Source organism: Lagenorhynchus albirostris, chromosome 9 (assembly GCF_949774975.1).
Source record: "Lagenorhynchus albirostris chromosome 9, mLagAlb1.1, whole genome shotgun sequence".
Classification (NCBI taxonomy): Eukaryota; Metazoa; Chordata; class Mammalia; order Artiodactyla; family Delphinidae; genus Lagenorhynchus; species Lagenorhynchus albirostris.
In genome coordinates, this window is record NC_083103.1 from 83,421,183 (window position 1) to 83,441,630 (window position 20,448).

At 33.7% G+C, this 20,448-nt stretch overlaps 1 protein-coding gene across 2 annotated transcripts in view; it reads left to right on the top strand.

The window, feature by feature from the left end:
- Positions 1-7,218, top strand: part of GUCY1A2 (guanylate cyclase 1 soluble subunit alpha 2) — a 426,619-nt gene extending 419,401 nt beyond the window's left edge. For both annotated transcript variants that reach the window (XM_060157938.1, XM_060157939.1), the window contains one exon: positions 6,735-7,218. In XM_060157938.1, coding sequence (XP_060013921.1) covers positions 6,735-6,942 — 208 coding nt within the window. In that variant the 3' untranslated portion in view covers positions 6,943-7,218. The remainder of the gene's footprint in view (positions 1-6,734) is intronic.
- Positions 7,219-20,448: the final 13,230 nt, after the last annotated feature.

The following is a 20,448-nucleotide window of genomic DNA, read 5'->3' on the forward strand; positions in this document are numbered from 1 at the left end:
TTGAGACAAATGAAAATGGAAACATAACAGTTCAAAATCTATGGGATGGGGCAAAAAGCAGTTCTTAAAGAGAATTTTATAGCAATACAAGCCTACCACAGGGAACAAGAAATATCTCAAATAAATAATCTAATCTCACACCAGAAGGAACTAGAAAAAGAAGTACAAATAAAACCCAAAATTAGTAGAAGGAAGGAAATCATATAGATCGGAGCAAAAATAAAGGAAATAGAGAATTTTTAAAAAAACAATAGATCAGTGAAAATGAGATGAACTTTTGATAAGGTAAACAACATTGATAAACATTTAGCCAAACTAAAAAAATAGCCCAAATCAATGAAATCTGAAATGTAAAAAAGTTACAACCAACACCACAGAATTACAAAGGATCATAAGATATTACTGCAAACAATTATACATCAATTAAATGGACAACCTAGAAAAAATGGACAAATTCCTAGAAATGTATAATTTTCCAAGACTGAACCAAGAAGAAATAGAAAATATGAACAGAACAATTACCAGTAATGAAGTTGAATCAGTAATTTTAAAACTCCCAACAAATAAAAGTGCAGAACCAGATGGACTCAGAGTTGAATTCTACCAAATATTTAAAGAAGCATCAACACCTAATCTTCTCAAACTATTACCAAAAAGTTGAAGAGCAAGGAACACTTCTGAACTCATTCTATGAGGCCAGCATCACCCTGTTACCAAAACTAAACAAAGACATCACAAAAAAGAGAAAATTATAGGCCAGTATCAATGATGAACATGGATGTAAAAATCCTCAACAAAATATTAGCAAACTGAAGTCAACAATACCTTGAAAGGATCATATACCATGATCAAGTGGGATATATCTCAGGGAATCAGGAATGGTTCAATATTTGCAAATCAAACTATGTGACAAATCACATTAACAAACTGAAGAATAAAAATTGTATGATCTTTTCAGTAGATGCAGAAAAAGCTCTTGACAAAATTCAACACAGATTTGTGATTAAAAGTTCTGAACAAAGTAGGTATAGAGGGGACATACCTCAACATAATAAAGGTCTTATATGACAAATCCAAGCCAACATCATATTCAATAATGAAAAACTGAAAACCTTTCTTCCTGAACAAGACAAGTATGCCCACTCTCACCACTTTTATACAGTAAAGTATTGGAAGTCCTAGCCACAGAAATCAGACACACACAAAAAAGTTTTTAAAGAATCCAAGCTGGAAAAAAATAAGAAAAATTGTCGCTCTTTGCAAATGACAAGATACTATACATAGAAAATCCTAAAGATGCCACAAAAGAAAACTACTAGAACTTATCAATGAATTTGTTAATATTGCAAGACACAAAATTAATATACAGAAATCAGTTGCATTTCTATACACTAAAAACAAACTGTCAGAAAGAGAAATTAATAAAACAATCCCATTTACAGTTGTATCAAAAAGAATAAAATACCTAAGAATAAATCTAACTAAGGAGGAAAAAGACCCATATTCAGAAAACTATGACACTGAGAATAGAAATTGAAGATGACACAGATGGAAAAATATATAATGCTTATGGGTTGGAAGAACTGATATTGTTAAATGACAATGGTACTCAGTCAGTCTGCAGATTCAATGTAATTTCTATCAAAATACCAATGACATTTTTCACAGAACTAGAACAAATAATTCTAAAATTTGTATGGAAATACAAAAGACCCAGAATAGCCAAAATAACTTTGAGAAAAAAGAACAAAGCTGGAGGTATCAGGCTCCCTGATTTTAAACCATACTACAAAGCTACAGTAATTCAAAACAGTATGGTACTGGCAGAAAACAGACACAAAGGTCAATGGAACAGAATAAAGAGCCCAGAATTAAGCCCACAGTCATATGGTCTATTAATCTACAAAAAAGAAGAATGAAAATACAATGTGGAAAAGATAAATGGTGTTGGGTAAACTGGACAGAAGAATCAAATTGGACTAATTTTTCACACCATATGAAAAGTAAAATCAAAATGGATTAAAGACTTAAATATAAGACCTGAAATTGTAAAACTTTTAGAAGAAGACTTAGCTAATATGCTTTTTGTCATTGGTTTTAGCAATATGTTTTTGGACATGTGTCCTTAGGCAAGGGAAACAAAAGCAAAAATAAACAAATGGGACTACATCAAACTAAAAAGTTTTGCACAACAAAGGAAACTATCAACAAAATAAAAAAGCTCTCTACTGAATGGGAGAAGATATTTGCAAACCATTTATCCAAAAAGGGTTAATATCCAAAATATACAAAGAACACTTACAATTCAACATCAACAAAACAAAAACACAATTTAAAATCTGGGAGAGGACCTAGGTAGACACTTTTAAAGAAGACATACATATGGCCACCAGGCAAAGGAAAAGATGCTAATCATCAGGGAAATGCAAATAAAAATCACAGTGAGATATCACCTCACACCTGTCAGAATGGCTATTATCTAAATATCAACAAATAACAAAGTGCTTCCAAGAATGTGGAGAAAATGGAACCCTAAATCACTGTTGGAGAGAATGTAAATTGGTGCAGCCATTATGGAAAACAGTATGAAAATTCCTCAAAAAATTAAAAATAGAACTATCAAATGACCCAGAAATTCCACTCCTGGATGTTTATCTGAAGAAAACAAAAACACTAATAAGAAAAGATTCATGCACCTCTATGTTCACTGCAGTTTTATTACAATAGCCAAAATATGGAAGCAACCTCAGTGCCCATCAATGAATGAATGGATAAAGAAGATATGGCATATGCATACAATGGAATATTACTCAGCCATAAAAAGAATGAAATCTGCCATTTGGGACAACATGGATGGACCTAGAAGGTATCATGCTATATGAAATGTCAGAGAGAGAAAGACAGATACTGTATGATTTCACTTTTATGTGGAAGCTAAAAAGCAAAACAAATGACTGAATATAACAAAACAAAACCAGCATTATGTATACTGTGAACAAACAGGTGGTTGCCAGAGAGGAGTTTGTTGGGGGGAGGAGAAATATTTGAAGGAGATTAAGATGTACAAACTTCTAGTTACAGAATAAATGAATTATGATTATGAAATGTACAGTGTGGGTGGGCAATATTGTCAATAATTATGTAATATCTTTGTATGATGACATATGGTAACTATGCTTATCATGGTGATTATTTTGAAATGTATAGCAATATCAAATCACTACTGGGTATGACAGGAGCTAACATAGTGTTGTAGGTCAAATATACCTCAAAAGTGAACAAACACAGTAAAAGAGATCAGATTTGTGGTTTTACCAGAGAGGAGTGGGGAAAGCAGGAATTAGACGGATGTAGTCAAAAGGTACAAACTAATAGTTATAAAGTAAATAAGTACTGGGAATGTAATGTACAACATGAAAAATATAATTAGCACTGCTGTATGTTATATATGAAAGTTGTTAGGAGAGTAAACCCTAAGAGTTCTCGTCACAAGAAAAAAACCTTTTCTGTTTCTTTAACTTTGTATTTATATGAGATGTTCATTAAACTTATTGTGGTAATTATTTCATGGTGTAAGTCCAACCACTATACTGTTCACCTTAAACTTATACAGTGCTGTATGTCAATTGTATGTCAATAACACTGGAAGAAATAAAAACTATTTTAGTGTAGCTTTATTATTTATTGTAGTGCTAAGTTTGACTAGGAGTTAACAGGTCTGGACTCTACTTTCAGTGCCAACACTGTCTTACTGCTCCCACTAGCAAAGCACTCTATCTTACTCTGGACTCAATTTTACCCTCCATAAATTTGTCAGAGAAGAGCATGTTTAGACTTTGCATGGAGTTACATTATGTGGATAAATGAGATAAGTTAATTGAAAGAATTTTGAAATGTTAGAATGAGACTCATTTACCTATATCCCAAGTTAATATAATCACTGTGTAATATTTTTAAAGGAATGGTCAATTGGAAGTTTTTAAAAAGGAAAAACCACAATGAGATATCACCTCTCACCTGTCATAGTGGCTATTATCCAAATGTCAACAAATAATAAGTACTTGCAAGAATGTGGAGAAGGGCTTCCCTGGTGGTGCAGTGGTTGAGAGTCCGCCTACCGATGCAAGGGACACGGGTTCGTGCCCCGGTCCGGGAAGATCCCACATGCCGTGGAGTGGCTGGAACCGTGAGCCATGGCCGCTGAGCCTGCGTGTCCGGAGCCTGTGCTCCACAACGGGAGAAGTCACAGCAGTGAGAGGCCTGCATACCGAAAAAAAAACAAAACAAAACAAACAAAAAAAAAGAATGTGGAGAAAACGGAACCCTCAGTCACTGTTGGTGGGAATGTAAATTGGTACAACCACTGTGGAGAACAGTATGGAGGTTCCTTAAACCACTAAAACTAGAACTACCATATAATCCAACAGTCCCACTCCTGGGCGTATATCTGGAGAAAACCTTAGTTCAAAAAGATACATGCACCCCAATGTTCATTGAAGCACTATTTACAATAGTCAAGACATGGAAGCAACCTAATGTCCATCAACAGAGGAATGGATAAAGAAGATATGGTACATATATAAAATAGAATATCCATAAAAAAAGAATGAAATAATACCATTTGCAGCAACATGGATGGACCTAGAGATTATCATGCTAAGTGAAGTCAGTCAGAGAAAGAAACATCATATGATATCACTTATATGTGGACTCTAAAAATATGATACAAATGAACTTATCTACAAAACAGAAACAGACTCACAGACTTCTAAAACAAACTTCTGGTTACCAAAGGAGAAAGATGGGGCACAGGGATAAATTAGGAGTTTGAGATTAACATATATACACTACTATACATAAAATAGATAATCAGCGAGGACCTACTATATAGCACAAGGAACTACTCAATATTCTATAATAACCAGTATGGGGAAAAGAATCTGAAAAAGAATGGATATATGTATATGTACAACTGAACTACTTTGCTGTATACCTGAAACTAACACAACATTGTAAATCAACTATACCCCAATATAAAATAAAAATTAAATTAAATAAATAAACTGAGCAAGTAAGAATAAAATCTTTTATGACGCAAAATACTACAACAGTCATTCATAAGGGTAAATATAGATTGCTCACATTATAAGAATTCTTAGTACTACCAACTTATTTTCAGATAATATTTTTATCCATTAAGAACTTTTGACAAGGAATGATTCTTTTTTTCTCTTTAGTGTAAAGATGATTATCATTGCTTGTGCAATGATCTTACATTTTTCAAACATTGTTTATTCTTGCACTCACTGACTTTTTGACTTTGCCTTTTCTCTGTCATAATGGTTCCTTTCACCCCCAACCCATCTCTTATCCTGAATAACTTGGACTTGCTATTAACATTTACCTGTCTTAGGAAAATGAATGGTTTTTAGGGAAAAAGTGATGTTTGGCTCCACTGTGCCTTCCAAATAAAGTCTAAACGTTTAGTTTTGGACTTCAAAAGTTTGTCTTAACCTACTGCTTCAGCCTTAACTCTCACTCTTACCTCATTCTATAATGGTATCCAATAGTTGGAAACATGTTGATCCTGATCATAATTTCCTTGTATCTAAACCTTTGATTATGTTGTTCTCCATATTCACTTGTTGAAATTCTGCCCATCTTTAAGTACCATCTCATCCATGAAGGTTTAGTGGTCATCCCACTGTAAACTCTTTCCCTCTCTGGACTTCAACACCTTTTTGGATTCACCTTTCTTATGGCATCTAGCCTATTGTTTTATATTACTTTTATATTACTGTGGCTTTTGTTTGCTTATTCAGTTTTTATTTTCTTTTTCTTTTATTCTCTGTGTCTATCTCTTTTGAAAAAACTTTAAGCTTGTTGTGTTCTACTTATTATATTCACAACAGAATCTAGGAGATTTTTCTAGGGCAATAAGAAGCAGCCCATAAAAGTTGTTGAATTAAATTGAATTGCTGGACCACTTTTTTAGATACGACTATCAAACTGAACATTTCATGGAACTGGACAAGCATAAATCTCCAGTATTAGTGTACTAGAAAATTGTCTTTAACTATGACTGGAAGTGAAGAGTCAAGCTGTTTGACAAATAAATGACAAACAAATACTTTCTAAATGTGAGTTTAGAAACTATGACTGGATGGGAAGAGTCAAGCTGTTTGACAAATGACAAACAAATATTTTCTAAATGTGAGTTTAGAAAATATGTATTGTTAGAAATCAGTAACCAGATATCACAGAAACATGGAATTATGACTGTTGTTCTACAAAGCTAAAAACTTGATTTATGTGTATGACACATAGGATTTAAATCTTATTGAGAGTCTACAAAACATTAAAGGAGTGCTCCAGAATTAGGCAGATTTTTAAAACAGAAAGAGTAAATCCTGCATGTTTGAATAAAAACTTGTTTTATGCAGTTCCTTTAGCCTTTTGTTTAGGAAAAAAAATCAACTTTGAACAAATATTTTCCAGTAGCACCAAGAACAACTTTGCTTTTTTAAAATTATTATTATAGCGTGAAGGTATTTTCTCCTGAGAAATAATATTTCCTAGTATTTGGAATGTAATGAAGGCCACATCTCTACAAAGAATGAAGGCATTTAATATGAGCTCAGTCATTGATAGGCTTCCTGAGTCTTTAAAATTTGTGTCCATTTTTTTCTCATCTCACCTGCCCATATGATTCACATTATATATTTTCTTCTTAGATTATTAAAACGAGAAGAAAGTTTCACATTCATTCCTCGGTCCCGTGAAGAGCTTCCAGACAACTTTCCAAAGGAAATCTCTGGGGTCTGCTACTTCCTGGAGGTAAGAACTGGTCCTAAGCAGCCAAAGCCTTCTCTTTCTTCATCGAGAATAAAAAAAGTTTCCTACAACATTGGCACAATGTTCCTCCGGGAGACAAGCCTCTGAGACCTGCTACAGATCAAAGACTCCTCCAAAAAGCACAAGCCCAGAACATGGATCATGACAGGAGAATGGAAAGATTGTTTATCTTTCACTGCTTTGTGGAGAAAAAGCAGTGGAATTTCTGTTATGTCAGGCAATAATTCTAGAAAAAGGAGGGTGATGACTGTCAATAAAAAACTGGAGGGCAAAGGGGAAATAAGATGTATTCATTCTTATGAGTGTTTTTGGTCATATATATATTATGTATAATATATATATGTATTCTAATTAATTAAAAGTGTGAGGCCCCTTTCAAAACTAACCAATAAATAGATTCCATGTTTTCTTGTTTGTCACACATACAGCTATCTTTCTCTATATATTTGTATCACTTTTGAGATCCAGTTTTGATTAAATATTCCTACATTTAGTGAGTGGGTATGAAAGGAATATTTTCTAATTTTGTTTTTCTGAACAGACATTTCATACATATATCATGGCAGTGTGGTAAACTTCCCAGCAGGAAAAACTGTAACTTGGCAAAATATTTTAGGGATATTACCTATTTTTATACATATCTCTTCTAGATAATTTCACACAGCATTATTAGATTTTCACAATCTGCTACTGTATAGTTGGTATATTATGTAATTCCAACATATTAATTGAATATAGTTTCACTTATTTAGAGAGATAAGTGCTTAGATTGAAAATACACATAACCTAGGATTTCAGATGCTGAGAAAGCATAGTATATCTGCTTAGTAAATATAGCTTTTAGATTTGATTAATGTAGCATAGAATCCAGAGCAAATGGCATCTCTTAATAGCAAATGTATGTATCTGTAACCAAGATTAACGAAAGGTCTTTTTGCTATCTTCTAAGAAATATCAGTGAAAATAAAATGATTTGCTACATTGCACCCTTTCAACTTAGCACTTCTAAATATAGGTAGTTTTTACAATGTGCTAAATTCTAATAAACAACATCCTACTAAATGACATGTAAGTCCACCCCCCTGCCCCTGTCACCTTCTTCAACGGATGCTTCCTAAGGACTAACTGCCCCTCATGGGAGCAAATCACTAGATACTTGCATTAGTGAGAAAAAGGTGTAGGATATTTTGCCAAGAACATTGTTTATTCTTTCATAATAAAAACAAGGAAAAAAACTGTACTTTATGGATATGAGATTTTTTTTAATGTTCTTCTGCAGTTTATTTGATGTGGCTTTTAAATTCAGTGAATCACCTTCATTAACACTGAAGTATGTCTAACCTTCAGACCTAGTAATCACCAAAGTTACAGATAGGCTTCCATTGCTTGTTCTGCTAAATGAAAACCTGTTCCCATTAAGTAACAATGCATGAAAATATTATTACAGACTCACCCTGAAATTAGGAGCACAGTGTGTCCAGGGTTTCTTATTTTGGATCAGATATAGAATCTAAGTTTCTCTTGAGGTTAATGAGTTGGAAACATTTGTTTCCTTGAAACCTTGTGGTGGCCATTTTCTTACTCCGATAGGTACACTCATTTGTAGCTTATGTCTACTGAATACAATATACTTTTTCTGGTTAGGGATTTTGGCTGCATTAGAATTTGGTTATGAAATAACTCAGTTAAGTAACAGATTAACTAGTGTCCAATGTAGTCTGTGAGGATTAATTAGTGTTTTTAAGTTCTCTAAGTATACAGCTAGAAAATATTTTTAGATTGCAGATTATTTGTTATAATGGTGATCATTTTTATAATTGTTGAACTCTTTCTCTCTCTGGGGCTTAAGAGGACACTAATGCAACACTTTGCATGTGGAAACGGGACCTAGACCTGAATCCTTGCCTGTCCCTCCCTTCCTTGGGTCTAGGTTTCTGTTTTTAACCACATGTGGGCAAGAAGGCCAGGGTGTTTATAGGAGGCTGTGGAGGCCGAGGACAAGGTTCTCATGGGAATAATTACCCACAAAAGAATTTCTTTAGGGGGCTGAGAGATTAACTCACTTCTTTCACAGGGAATAGAGGGTAGGCTTACAGTCAGTGTGGAAAGAACAGGCTCTGGGAGTACTTCAATCCTCCTGCTGAGAATAGGAAATACCTCAGCTATGCTGATGGGCTTCTTATAGCACAGGAGCATGGGGAGAGAACCAAACTCACTGAAGTCATTTATGCTTATTCTGCACAGTAAGTTAAGCTTATTGTGATATAGTAAATTATGTGTTTTAATCGTAAACAATGTGTTTTTTAACCATAAAGCTGAAAGGGACTTCCATCCAATCTAATTCTCTACTTTTTGTAAAGATTTGTCTAAGCAACTATTCTAAACATATGGTTATTCTCTCCATACTTAAAAATACCTGTGGGAAGCATATTTTAAAAGCATCCTTGACAATCCACTTCATTATCTAGTACTTGGTGATAGGGTTTGGGATAAGAATTGTATATACATTCAATTTGTCAGAAAAATAAGCTCTTTCTTAGTTTATATGATTTTACTTGGAGAAGAGTAGCTATTTACATTGTCACAAATGTCACAATGAATATGCCAGAGATCTATTAAATATCACAAACAGGATGTAAACTACATTTTTCATAGAATATAATCTAGATGTATCTTTGAAGGTATAGTCTGAGGCAATGGTCTGATCTATTACCATTTTGCCAACCTAGTACAGTTGACTTATTATAGCTACACTATTCCTATATGTATTTGCAAAATACGGTATAAAATGGCATTTCATTCTAGCTGCAGTCATAGAATTTAGAGGCTGTGAAAAAGCATTGCATTTTTATATGTCCTATAGAGTACAATACATGTATCCTCCATTAGGAATTTTGATTGTAATAATGGGTGGCTGTTGGTATTTCATTTGACTAATATCTATACGGTATTCTCATGTACAAACTATTAACATACATCATGCATTTTAGCATGGCAGATTAAATGGAATTTAAATGGATGTCCCTTTAGAAATCAAGCGTTATTTAATTGAGGAAATGGCTCTAACCCACTCTAAAATGGATACTTTAAGATCCAGTTTGGCACATATAGACCCTCTGATTCAGTATTCATTCCAGCAACTGATTTGAAGAAGTTACTTTATGACTACCCATCAGTACCAAAGCTTCATGTTGGCATCAGTATCATTTTGATGGAATGTCATTGTTTACAAATAAATGAGTTATATAACGAAGTCAGAAACCCCCATATGTACCCAAAATATACTGCACAGTATGTGCACCTTAATAAATAGGTAACAGCCATAATAAAAAGAATAATACTCAATGCCTGAAGAACACATATAGTTGGGGCTCTTGGCTTTGTAGTGTTGGGGGTAGAGAAGGGAAAGAAGAAACAGCTTCTAGTTAACAGTTTGGTCCAACTGTCTAAAATCTGCCTTGATATTCATCTCTTCTTTTATATTTCAAATAGTTTTGATTTCCCTTTTAATACTTCATTATGTGTGGAATCCAGTGAGCTGTGTATAACCTATTGTGACTCTGAGACAGGCACTGATGCCTGAGACTTGATAGTGGGTTTGTGGATTCAGTGCTTCAAATATTAACTCTCGGGGTCTCACACTGTTCTTATCCAGTGACAATAGTAAGGGGAACATAGTGTTTTATTGTGAAAGTGCAAAATTGTATGCCTCTCCAGGAAAAACAGAACATAGGACAGAAAATAGGACAACAAATAAAGCAAAATCTCATTCACAAGCGCAGGAAGTCTTAATCTGGTGAATTCCTCCAAAGAGTTAAGCAATAAAGCAAAATTAAATTGATAGATACAAAAGGCAAAATCACAGAGAATTTGGAAAACTGCCAGGCTGTATTTTTCCTACAGAATCATATTGATACCAGTTGAAATGGTGTATTTGAGGTTGTGAGGTATGAAGAGGGAGCTCAAGATTATCACCATTATTAAATATATTTTTTGAAGGCTCCTTGGGTTCCTGACTTGCTGAGGGCAAGTTTATGGATCATCAGAGCAGAGAGTAAAACTTCTACATCTTGTCATGCATTTTAAGCACAACTTAACCAATGCTCAGACCCTCTCCTACTCTATACTGTCACTGGAAACCATCTCACCAAGTCAAGTTTGGCTCTGTCAAACACCATTCCCTCTGTAGCATTGAACCTAACATGGTCATAGAAAGAGTTGTTGATGCCTGTTTCAGGCAGATTGCAAGACCCACACAACTCTAGGCCCAAGTAACAAAGCCCTGCTGAAGTGAACTAACCATTCTCAGTTGTGCTAGGGCATTGCTTGCATCTGTAGCTTCTCTCTGCTTTCTTCAAAATACTATCTGCCTCCAAGCATTTAGTACAACCTCAGTAAATGTTCCTTCAGAATGAGTTACACATGGCTCTGAATAGGCTCTGGGGGGCACCAGATGTCTTTCAGCCAACAGTACCTAGAAACTCAAGTCCGAGAACCAAGCCCCATATTGTAGCCTAGGTATTTCTATTATTAAACTATAGATCTTCAACTACAAAAATTATGTCATTTCAGAGGCTTCTATAAGCATATCTTATTAGATATAACCTGAAAAACATGATGCCCCAGAGGCTTAATTATTAAAGTTTGAGTGATGATTCTTTAAGCATAGCTCTTGATATGAATACACTTAATTTACAGCCAGCTAATTGAACATACACATAAATTGTGTTAACATGATTGAAAGAATTTTATTGTTAAATGGATAAACTGACCCCAGATGTGGACTCAATTTAAGGCTCCTCACAGTGGTAAATGAAGAACAGACACTGATATTATACACAGATTAACATAAATTTTGTCAGAGCATTTTGAGATAGTGTGCAAAATTCCTTCCTCACACTTGATTCAAACAGTTGAAACCTAAGTATTATTTTCCTGTCACCTTTCTGTTTCCTTCCTTCCTTTGTTCCTTCTTTCCTTCCTTTTTCCTTTCATAAAAGTCATTGTTCCTTCTTTCCTTCCTTCTTCCTTTCGTTAAAAAAAGTAATTGATACATTTATAAACAGGAAGAATCACAGCTAATCTTATGTTGTAGAATAGTTTTAGTTTTACAAAGTAATAAATATTCTGTGTGTGTGTGTATGTGTGTGTTTGTGTGTGTGTGTGTTGAATGTAGATATTACATGATTAAAAGGAGTGACATTTTGGAAGGACTTGGGATGTAGAGAAGTAAAGTTTGTGTCTTTATTTATTTATTTTTCTTTTTTATAATTTGGGCTGCACTAGGTCTTCGTTGTGGCACGCGGGCTTCTCTTGTTGTGGCATGCAGGCTCCAGAGTGCTCGGGCTCAGTAGTTTCAGTACACAGCCTTCTCTCTAGTTGTGGCACGTGGGCTTAGTTACCCCACAGAATGTGAGATCTTAGTTCCCTGATCAGGGATTGAACCCACACCCCCTGCATTGAAAGGTGGATTCTTAACCACTGGGCCACCAGGGAAGTTCCTGTGTCTTATTTCTATTGTGTTGTGACCAGACCATAGCTTCAGCCATGTGCCTCATTGCCAATTCCATCCTTATTAAGAAATGATCCTGTTCAATTGTTCAACTCATCAGCTTGGCAGTACCTGACTACTTTAGGAAGCTTGGCAGTGTCTGACTACCTTAGGGACACAAATTACTGGACGTTACCTTCAGAGATTTGGATTCAGTAGATCGCAGGTGGAGGCCTAGGAATCTGTATTTAGAAAATCACTCTAGGTAATGCTAATATACAGCCAGATTTGGGAATCAATGAAGAATATTCAAATAATCCCAATTACTAGGAATAAATGCAAGTTGACTAAGATAGAAATATATTATTTCATTCATACTTATTTTGAAAAGCTAAATACTCCAGGCTTAATCACGTTATTTCTTTCACAAGTTTTAATTTTAGGTTTGGTTTCAAATTTATAGTCTGCTTTTTGAGCATAAGTCTTCAAGCTTCAAATCAACACTGATAAGCATGAGGGATGAATATTGCTCACTATAGGGCTATTAGACATACTAGGTACAGTATAACTTTCTTAGTTACTGCCAGAGCTGTGCAGTACATCACAATATTTGTTGATCCTTACCAACAAGATATGAACTATGAACGTTTGGACAGAGAAGCAAATGTCAAAGTGACAGCCTTAATCCCAAATTTTTATGTTTGAAACATCACCAACTTCATACTTAGTCTCACCCTGTACTTTTCTCATTGAATTGTACACTCATCTAAAACTTATTTCCTAGCAATATCTTATAACAATCTTTCAAGCAATAATCTAAGCCATGATGATGATGCCATATGAAACTTGCACTTCTGTGCACTTCATAGAACCCTTAGGGAAACAGAGACATGTTTTATATAAGCAATAATATAGGTAGTGTGGACTTTTAAAAGATATTCACCGTTCTACTACAGTAAAATGAGCAGCAAGTGATAGATAAAAATTATCTGAGCAGATAACATGCTTAATTTCTCTCACAAGTCCTTCATTTGCACACATGCTATGAAGTAATTAATATATTTTGATCAGATTGTTTCTGATGTATAATTATTGATACCTATCATAATATGATTTCTATTCCTCTCAAAAGATTGTGTATGTATTGTTGCCCAGATTTTCAGATCTTTGTAGTATATAGTAAATAAGAGTATTTAAGGATAGATAAATGAGCAAAAGTATAGTATGGGTTGGATAAGCTGACCGAGAGTAGGCTTGGCAAAAATACAGGTGCATCTTGGGACAAGTTAATTAATTCTACTGTTGGTTTGATAAGGTCTGAGATGATGAAAGATTAAAGATAAAAAGAATTATTATCACTGTTCTCTGTGATGGCAAATGTTTAGTAAGTACAATACTATTTTGGCTTTCAGAATGTGATTGGTTGAAATTCATCTGTAGTATAATTTTAAAATGTCTGAAAATCATTATGTAGTCATATTTAAAATAACCTGTCCTTCTCAGCCATTTTGATGATACCACTAAAGCTTGCAGGTTTTGAAATGAATAATTCATATTTTTACTTTCCTTAAAATATAATTTTAATCAAATGTGGCACAGTCAATAATAATCAGTCCTTTAATAATCAAATTACTCCTCCATCATTTAGAATCATGAATTAGGATTACAGTTAAAACTAACTAGTAGGGCTTCCCTGGTGGCACAGTGGATGAGAGTCCGCCTGCCAATGCAGGGGACACGGGTTCATGCCCCGGTCCGGGAAGATCCCACGTGCCGCGGAGCGGCTGGGTCCGTGAGCCATGGCTGCTGAGCCTGCACGTCCGGAGCCTGTGCTCCGCAATGGGAGAGGCCACAAGAGTGAGACGCCCGTGTACCGGCAAAAAAAAAATAAAAAATAAAAAAACTAGTAAATTTATGATACACTGAGGTACTTCTAATCATCTGATTATTATTTAGCAAAATCATAAAGCTTAGAATCCATTCCTAAGCCTCTAAATAAGATTACAGTTCCTATTATTGCCTAGATGTTTAAACTCTCTTCTAATCTTGAATCTGAACACAATTAGAGTCGTGGGTGGGTTTGCTAGTATTTTACCTTCCTATTACCAACAGCAAAACTTAACATCCTCCTACCCACAATTTATAAAATTCTCCTATAAAAATCAAACAGGGCTGTTGAGTCACCGAGAAAGTGGTTTTTTTCCCACTGAGAAAGCATTTGACAGTCATCTTTATGTATATCATTGGATGCTTAACCCTTAATAAGCATGCTTTTGTTAATAAATAATAAAGAATACTTAATTTGAATCCATTAAATTATAGTGAATCTATTTTCTCAGTTAATTCATCTAGTTGCTGATCAGACCACTCTTAATATTAGACTTAAGTGCTATTGCTTATTATTTGAAAGCAGAAGAGACAAGAAAAACTAAATGGCAAGCCTAAGTAGTAGCTTGTTTCTAATTCTTTTGATACATATTTTTACAAATAAAGGAATTGGTTTATATTTAATCTTCCTCTGTGATCTTTTGGCTAGTTGGAGATAAAGAAGGGATTCTACTAAATGAATTTTTACTGTGGGCTATTAAGTGTAATTAAATATAAGTAGGACAGTAATGTATTAGTTGGGGTAAAATCAAAATTGTGCAAAATTTCTTCTTCACACCCCCGCACTCTTTAAAGACAATTCTTCCCATTTTGCTGCCTGGCAGTTACACATCAGACTCAGAACACAGGGACAGATGGAGGGGGTGGGATGAGCAGGAAATTTAGATGAGATTGAGCAAAGAGATTTAACTTTTTTCTTTGTGAAAGTATATATACTCCTAAAGGGAAGCAGTTTTCATAATAGACACATATAGTTTAATGAAAGCCAAATGACTTATTTGCTCATTTTTATTTTAAAAGGAAAAGAGAAAAAATCCCTCATGAGCTATTTTCAGTTTTCTTAGGAGGTAGCAGCAACCTCTCAGCAGGGGCACACATCAGTGAAACCGGGATTAGAAACTCACAAAGCTATATATAGAAACTCTCTGAAGGTGGCAGATAGAACTAGTCTTGGTTACTGTGATGAAGGTAAATGAAAGTGTGAGAACATCTGGGCTTAAGGAACAAAGAAGGCCAAATACCAGCCCCTCTGTATGTCACAGAAAAGCCTGCTAAAATTAGCACAAAAGAACAGACTATAGGTGTTCAAGTGATATTAAAACAAAACTTTTTTTTTTTCCTTTTATAGCATGCTGGCTGAGCTAACATTCCGTGAGAAGCATACAATTTCATTTTATACATCATTTTTTTGTTCTGACATTATAGAAACTATATCATTCCCTAGTTGGAAAATTTAATCACAAAGAATGAGAAATATTCTGTATACTAGCATCTGTAAAATGGCTTTGGGGGGCTATACTCTATTCCATATTCTTCTTCACATTGTTCTCAAACTGGGCTTCAGCTGCAAGCAAAACAAGTGCTCAACTTTAGAGTAGATAAAAGCCTTTATGACTCCAGGCCTATCCATCTTATTCTGGGATGTTCCAAAGAAATGGAACTGGGGAGAGAGTTACCCCACAGCATTTGATGGTATTCTGTGGGAGAGATGAAAATGTACTCCTAGTCTTTTAAAATTAAGTGGTTAAGTAGTCTCTAATCATCATTCAAAGATGTTTTACTTATATGTAGCTAGTTAATTCTAGCAGAGTTTGTTTAGAACAGAAATTTTAAAAGGAATAAACAAACCTGAACAATTTTTAATCAGAGTTATCAGTTAGGAAACTAATTTGGGATGAAGATTTGCTGTCTTGAAAATCAACTTACTTATATCCGAAATTCAGAATGCTAAAGACTTTTGAAAATTTTCTAAAAGTATCAAGTGCTTCAGCACTGAAAAAGAATAATAATTTTGTTGATGGATTCCTTAAGGTTTTATGTCCTGGAGATAACAAAGAATTATAAATTACATTTCAATTATTTTTTTCTCTATGTTTTCCAGTTGTTGCAGGAAAGATGTAGAAGATGTCATAAATAAGGCAAAGTCACAAATTTTGGCATTGAGCCATGGTTTACAAATTTGACAACATTCTTTTACTTAAAATAATAAAACTGTTTTTAATAATATAAGGGTTAAGGATAAAAGACAAGTATACTGTATTCACATTTGGCTATGAAATGATCTAAAGCAAGAATCTCAACTTCTCTAAATAAAATCTAAAAACTTACCTTCATATCCTTTGAACAATAAATATAAATATTCCTACATATTTTCTGACTAAAAAGAAGCTATGCCTTTCCATATTTAATGAAACCTCAATTTCTAGAGCAATTCTACTTTTATTGACTCCCAAGAAGCATTCCTTTATGGTCAATATCACTAACTTTCAAGGTTGGCAAGAGAGTATGGCTTTCTTCTGAGGCTGGGATGATCTGTATAAACATATTTGTGTATAACCACTTAAAATTCCCCTGCCACTTATAAGCTTTTTTTAAAAAGTTCAATTCTCCATAGTTAAAGTGAAGCAAACTCCATGTTGGAGTGGCCAGATAGTTTATCAACAACAGGAAATCCCCCCTCCAAATTTTATTGGTATAAATTACTAGGTTAAAATCAGAGCCTAACTTTGGCTTGAAGTTTCAGATAAATTGCTTTCCTATTATTTGACTACAAAGTATTATCAAGAAGAAGAAATTAATTCTTATGTTAGATTTCATTCTAGCCAAGCAGGTCTAGATAAACTAGATAACTTTATAATTATCTACAGTAATTCAGGAATTTTTAGAAAATTCTTTATTTTTGTTCTTGTTATACAAAGATAATTATTAGTGAATGGTATCCAAAATTATTATCCTTATCTCTTAAATTAACTTCAAGTATGTTACCAGGCAATTATATAATCCATCTCTCTCATTTGTCATGTAACTCAATGACCTGATATAGTGAGTACTCATTGCCTTTTCTTCTAATCCTTAAAAACACTTTTTTTTCCTGTCTAAAGAAAAATTCTCCTACTAAAATGCAAATGAATACCTGACTATAGGAAGTAACCCATTTTATAAGCATATATGAAATACTTCAGCTGGATTCAGCTGGACTGTAACAAACAAACAAACAAAAAGACACCAAAAAAGATGACAAGAGACAGAAAAATCACACTTTGCCAACCCTGTTAACCTAGAAGAAAGCTGAAAATAGATGGTAAGACTAACTGATTATAGATTTTTTTAGCACAGTATTCATACATAATAGAATGTCATAAAATTCAGCATGTAAGAACTTTGTTAAAACAAACAAGAAAATTAAGAAATATGCTAATCAGAATAAAAAGATGTAAAGGGGCAAAAAATCTTGCATTATATATGCCCATCAGTGCAGAATTTGTTTTCTTTTGGGAAAATTTGCTACTATGTCTCTAATCAATATTTGCTTTATGATCTAATTTAGTATTAGCATAGTATAGGCCTTATGTGCAGTAAACTAATTAGTCCCTTAAGTTTGTCAGCATCCTCAGCTTCTCTTTTCCATCTCTCCCTCCTTCTTTTCCTCCCTTCTATCCTCCCTCTCTTCCTTCCGCCTTATTTCCTCCCTCCTTCCCTTTCTCCCTTCCTCCCTCCCTCACTCCCTCCCTTCCTTCCTTCCTTCCTTCCTTTTTTTTCCTTTCTTTTTCTTATGAAGTATGTGAAAAATAGTATATTATTATTATGGCTTCATGATTGAAGAGTTTGTGGATTCATGAGGTAAAGAAAATAAGGTGACTATTTAGATATAGATAATTTGGGTATAGAAATGACTGAGACAATTGAGACCTTGGCATCTATAGAGGTTTCATCAGTTAAGAGAAACATAAGTTTTAAAAAATAACATGTTGTTCTTTTTTACTGAATTTAAACATGTTTTCAAGAAGTATCAGGGTCACCCTTTTTGGACAATCTATTTTTTGCCCCTACAAACATCTTAATTTGGAAAAATCCTCTTATTTTCACATAGTAATTTTTTTCCTTGGGTACCAGACTGCTAAAGATTGAAATAGAAAAGAAATTTCTTCTATCTGTAGGGAAATTGTTTTCTAAAAACTACTTCCCAATAAGGCAAATACACCAACTACTACTTGATTTTACTGGCTCTTTACCTATAGATGACCAATGCACTGTCTTGCATCCTTGCATACCCTTCTGTAACTCAGTTTGGCATAGCATGGTGTTTTGGGTTCTTTTTTAAGGGTTTGAAAATGTTTCCTATCAATTTTATGTCTACAGTATTGAAAAAGCAATATACAGTGTATTCCAAATTTCTTAGCTCTATGTCTTTAGATTTTAGCATATATTCAGATCACTGTTTATAATGACAGTTTTAATTACCATGTTCCTAAATTACCATTTTTTTTAATTACCTAAATTTAATTTAATTACCTAAATTTAATTACCTAAATTACAAATTACCATGTTCCTAAATACAAAAACACAGGTTGGATCATTTTATGATAGCTATATTGAAGGATCAACCATTTACAAATCCAAATCCAAAACCATTTTTTTTACAGGGAAAATTCAATCATTTCTAGCAGAGTATATGATTCGTAGTGGAAAAGAAGTGAAATATCTTATTTAAAGGTGTAATAGTGAGGAAGACGGAAGAGTATGTTTTTCATTTTTGATACTCCTAGCACTACAATAATTTGAACAAGTCTTGAACAAGATTTAAATAATCTTTAATCTCTAAAACTGAAAATTTTATTCTTTTCTTTTTTATGTTAGTGTATTAATATTACATTCAAACTACTTAATAAGTTGTCTACATGGCATACATTGGTTTGCATTCATTAACAGAAAATTATGTAGAAATAATACAGCTTTCTTTTTTCTCTCTGGAAAGATTTGCTTCAGTAAGTCAAATACATTTGAATTTTGGTTCTTATTTCTCATTTGGACTTCTTTGTTATACACCTCAGGGATCTTCTACTATAACAAATCAGGTAGTCAGTCAAAGGAAGGGACATGAAAAATTCAGAAAAATTAAAACTTCAAAAGGGAAGACTTTCTATGTTGATCAACTTTTATTTATTCCACACTGACATTTATTTTGAAATTGTGAAAAAGTAGGCAGCTTCCATATAAATTGACACCTATGAAAATATAAATTACTTTCTTCCTGTGATTTTCAGTGTTAAGAAAACCTTTGTCTTGAAATGATAGAGAATCTTCATACTTGTTCATGAAGAAATATGACCTTCAATACCTTTACCATTTTTATTTATTGAGGGAAATGTTTTCAATAATGAATGTAAAAATGGAAGCGATATGGTTGAGGAAAACAGAAGAAATTAAGAAGAATTAAGATAACATTTGAACAGCTGTGAGCCATAGTCCCATTTTCTCCCTCTATGTTGTTGCCTCTTACTAAATTGATATCTAAGGCCTAGATTGGGAAAAATAAAAATCATTGTCTCCTTTAAGTATTTGGAGATAAGCAAAAATTATTCCAGCTGTGTGGAAATTGAGTCACATAATAATGGCAGTTTATTACTACTAAGGAAGTCATGTTAGGTTCAAATGGAAAAATTGTCCATGGACAAAAAGGCTTTCTGATTTTCTTAGAGTTGAATTAACAGCTTTAAGAAAAATAAATTTCCTGAAAAATTTGCCTTGGAAAAACTATAAAATTTTATAACAACTACTTGTAATTACATTATGACTTTGATAATCAAGTGACAAAGCTGTTTCGTTATGCTTTTAAAATGTACCAATTAAATGCATTCCAGAAATAATACGTATCATTCCTCATTTCAAAATCAACCTACCAGAAATCTGACACTTCAGCTGTGAGTAGCCATTTTACAAAACCAAAGGTTCTCATTTCCCTAACAGTACTTTAGATAGAGACAAATACAAACAAAAACTTGCTTCCTGATTTCAATGTATAAGGTAAATAGCCAAAGCATTTCCATCAAACATTCCAGTACCATATAATAATAAATCGGTTTCCCAACCCACTTAATAAAAACACATGGTAATATCGTGCTAGGCCTTCATTCACTTCCTCTACATGGGGTACGTTTTATTTAACCAGATACCTGAATTATTTTAATGTTTTGTCCAGTTCATTTGCTGTAATC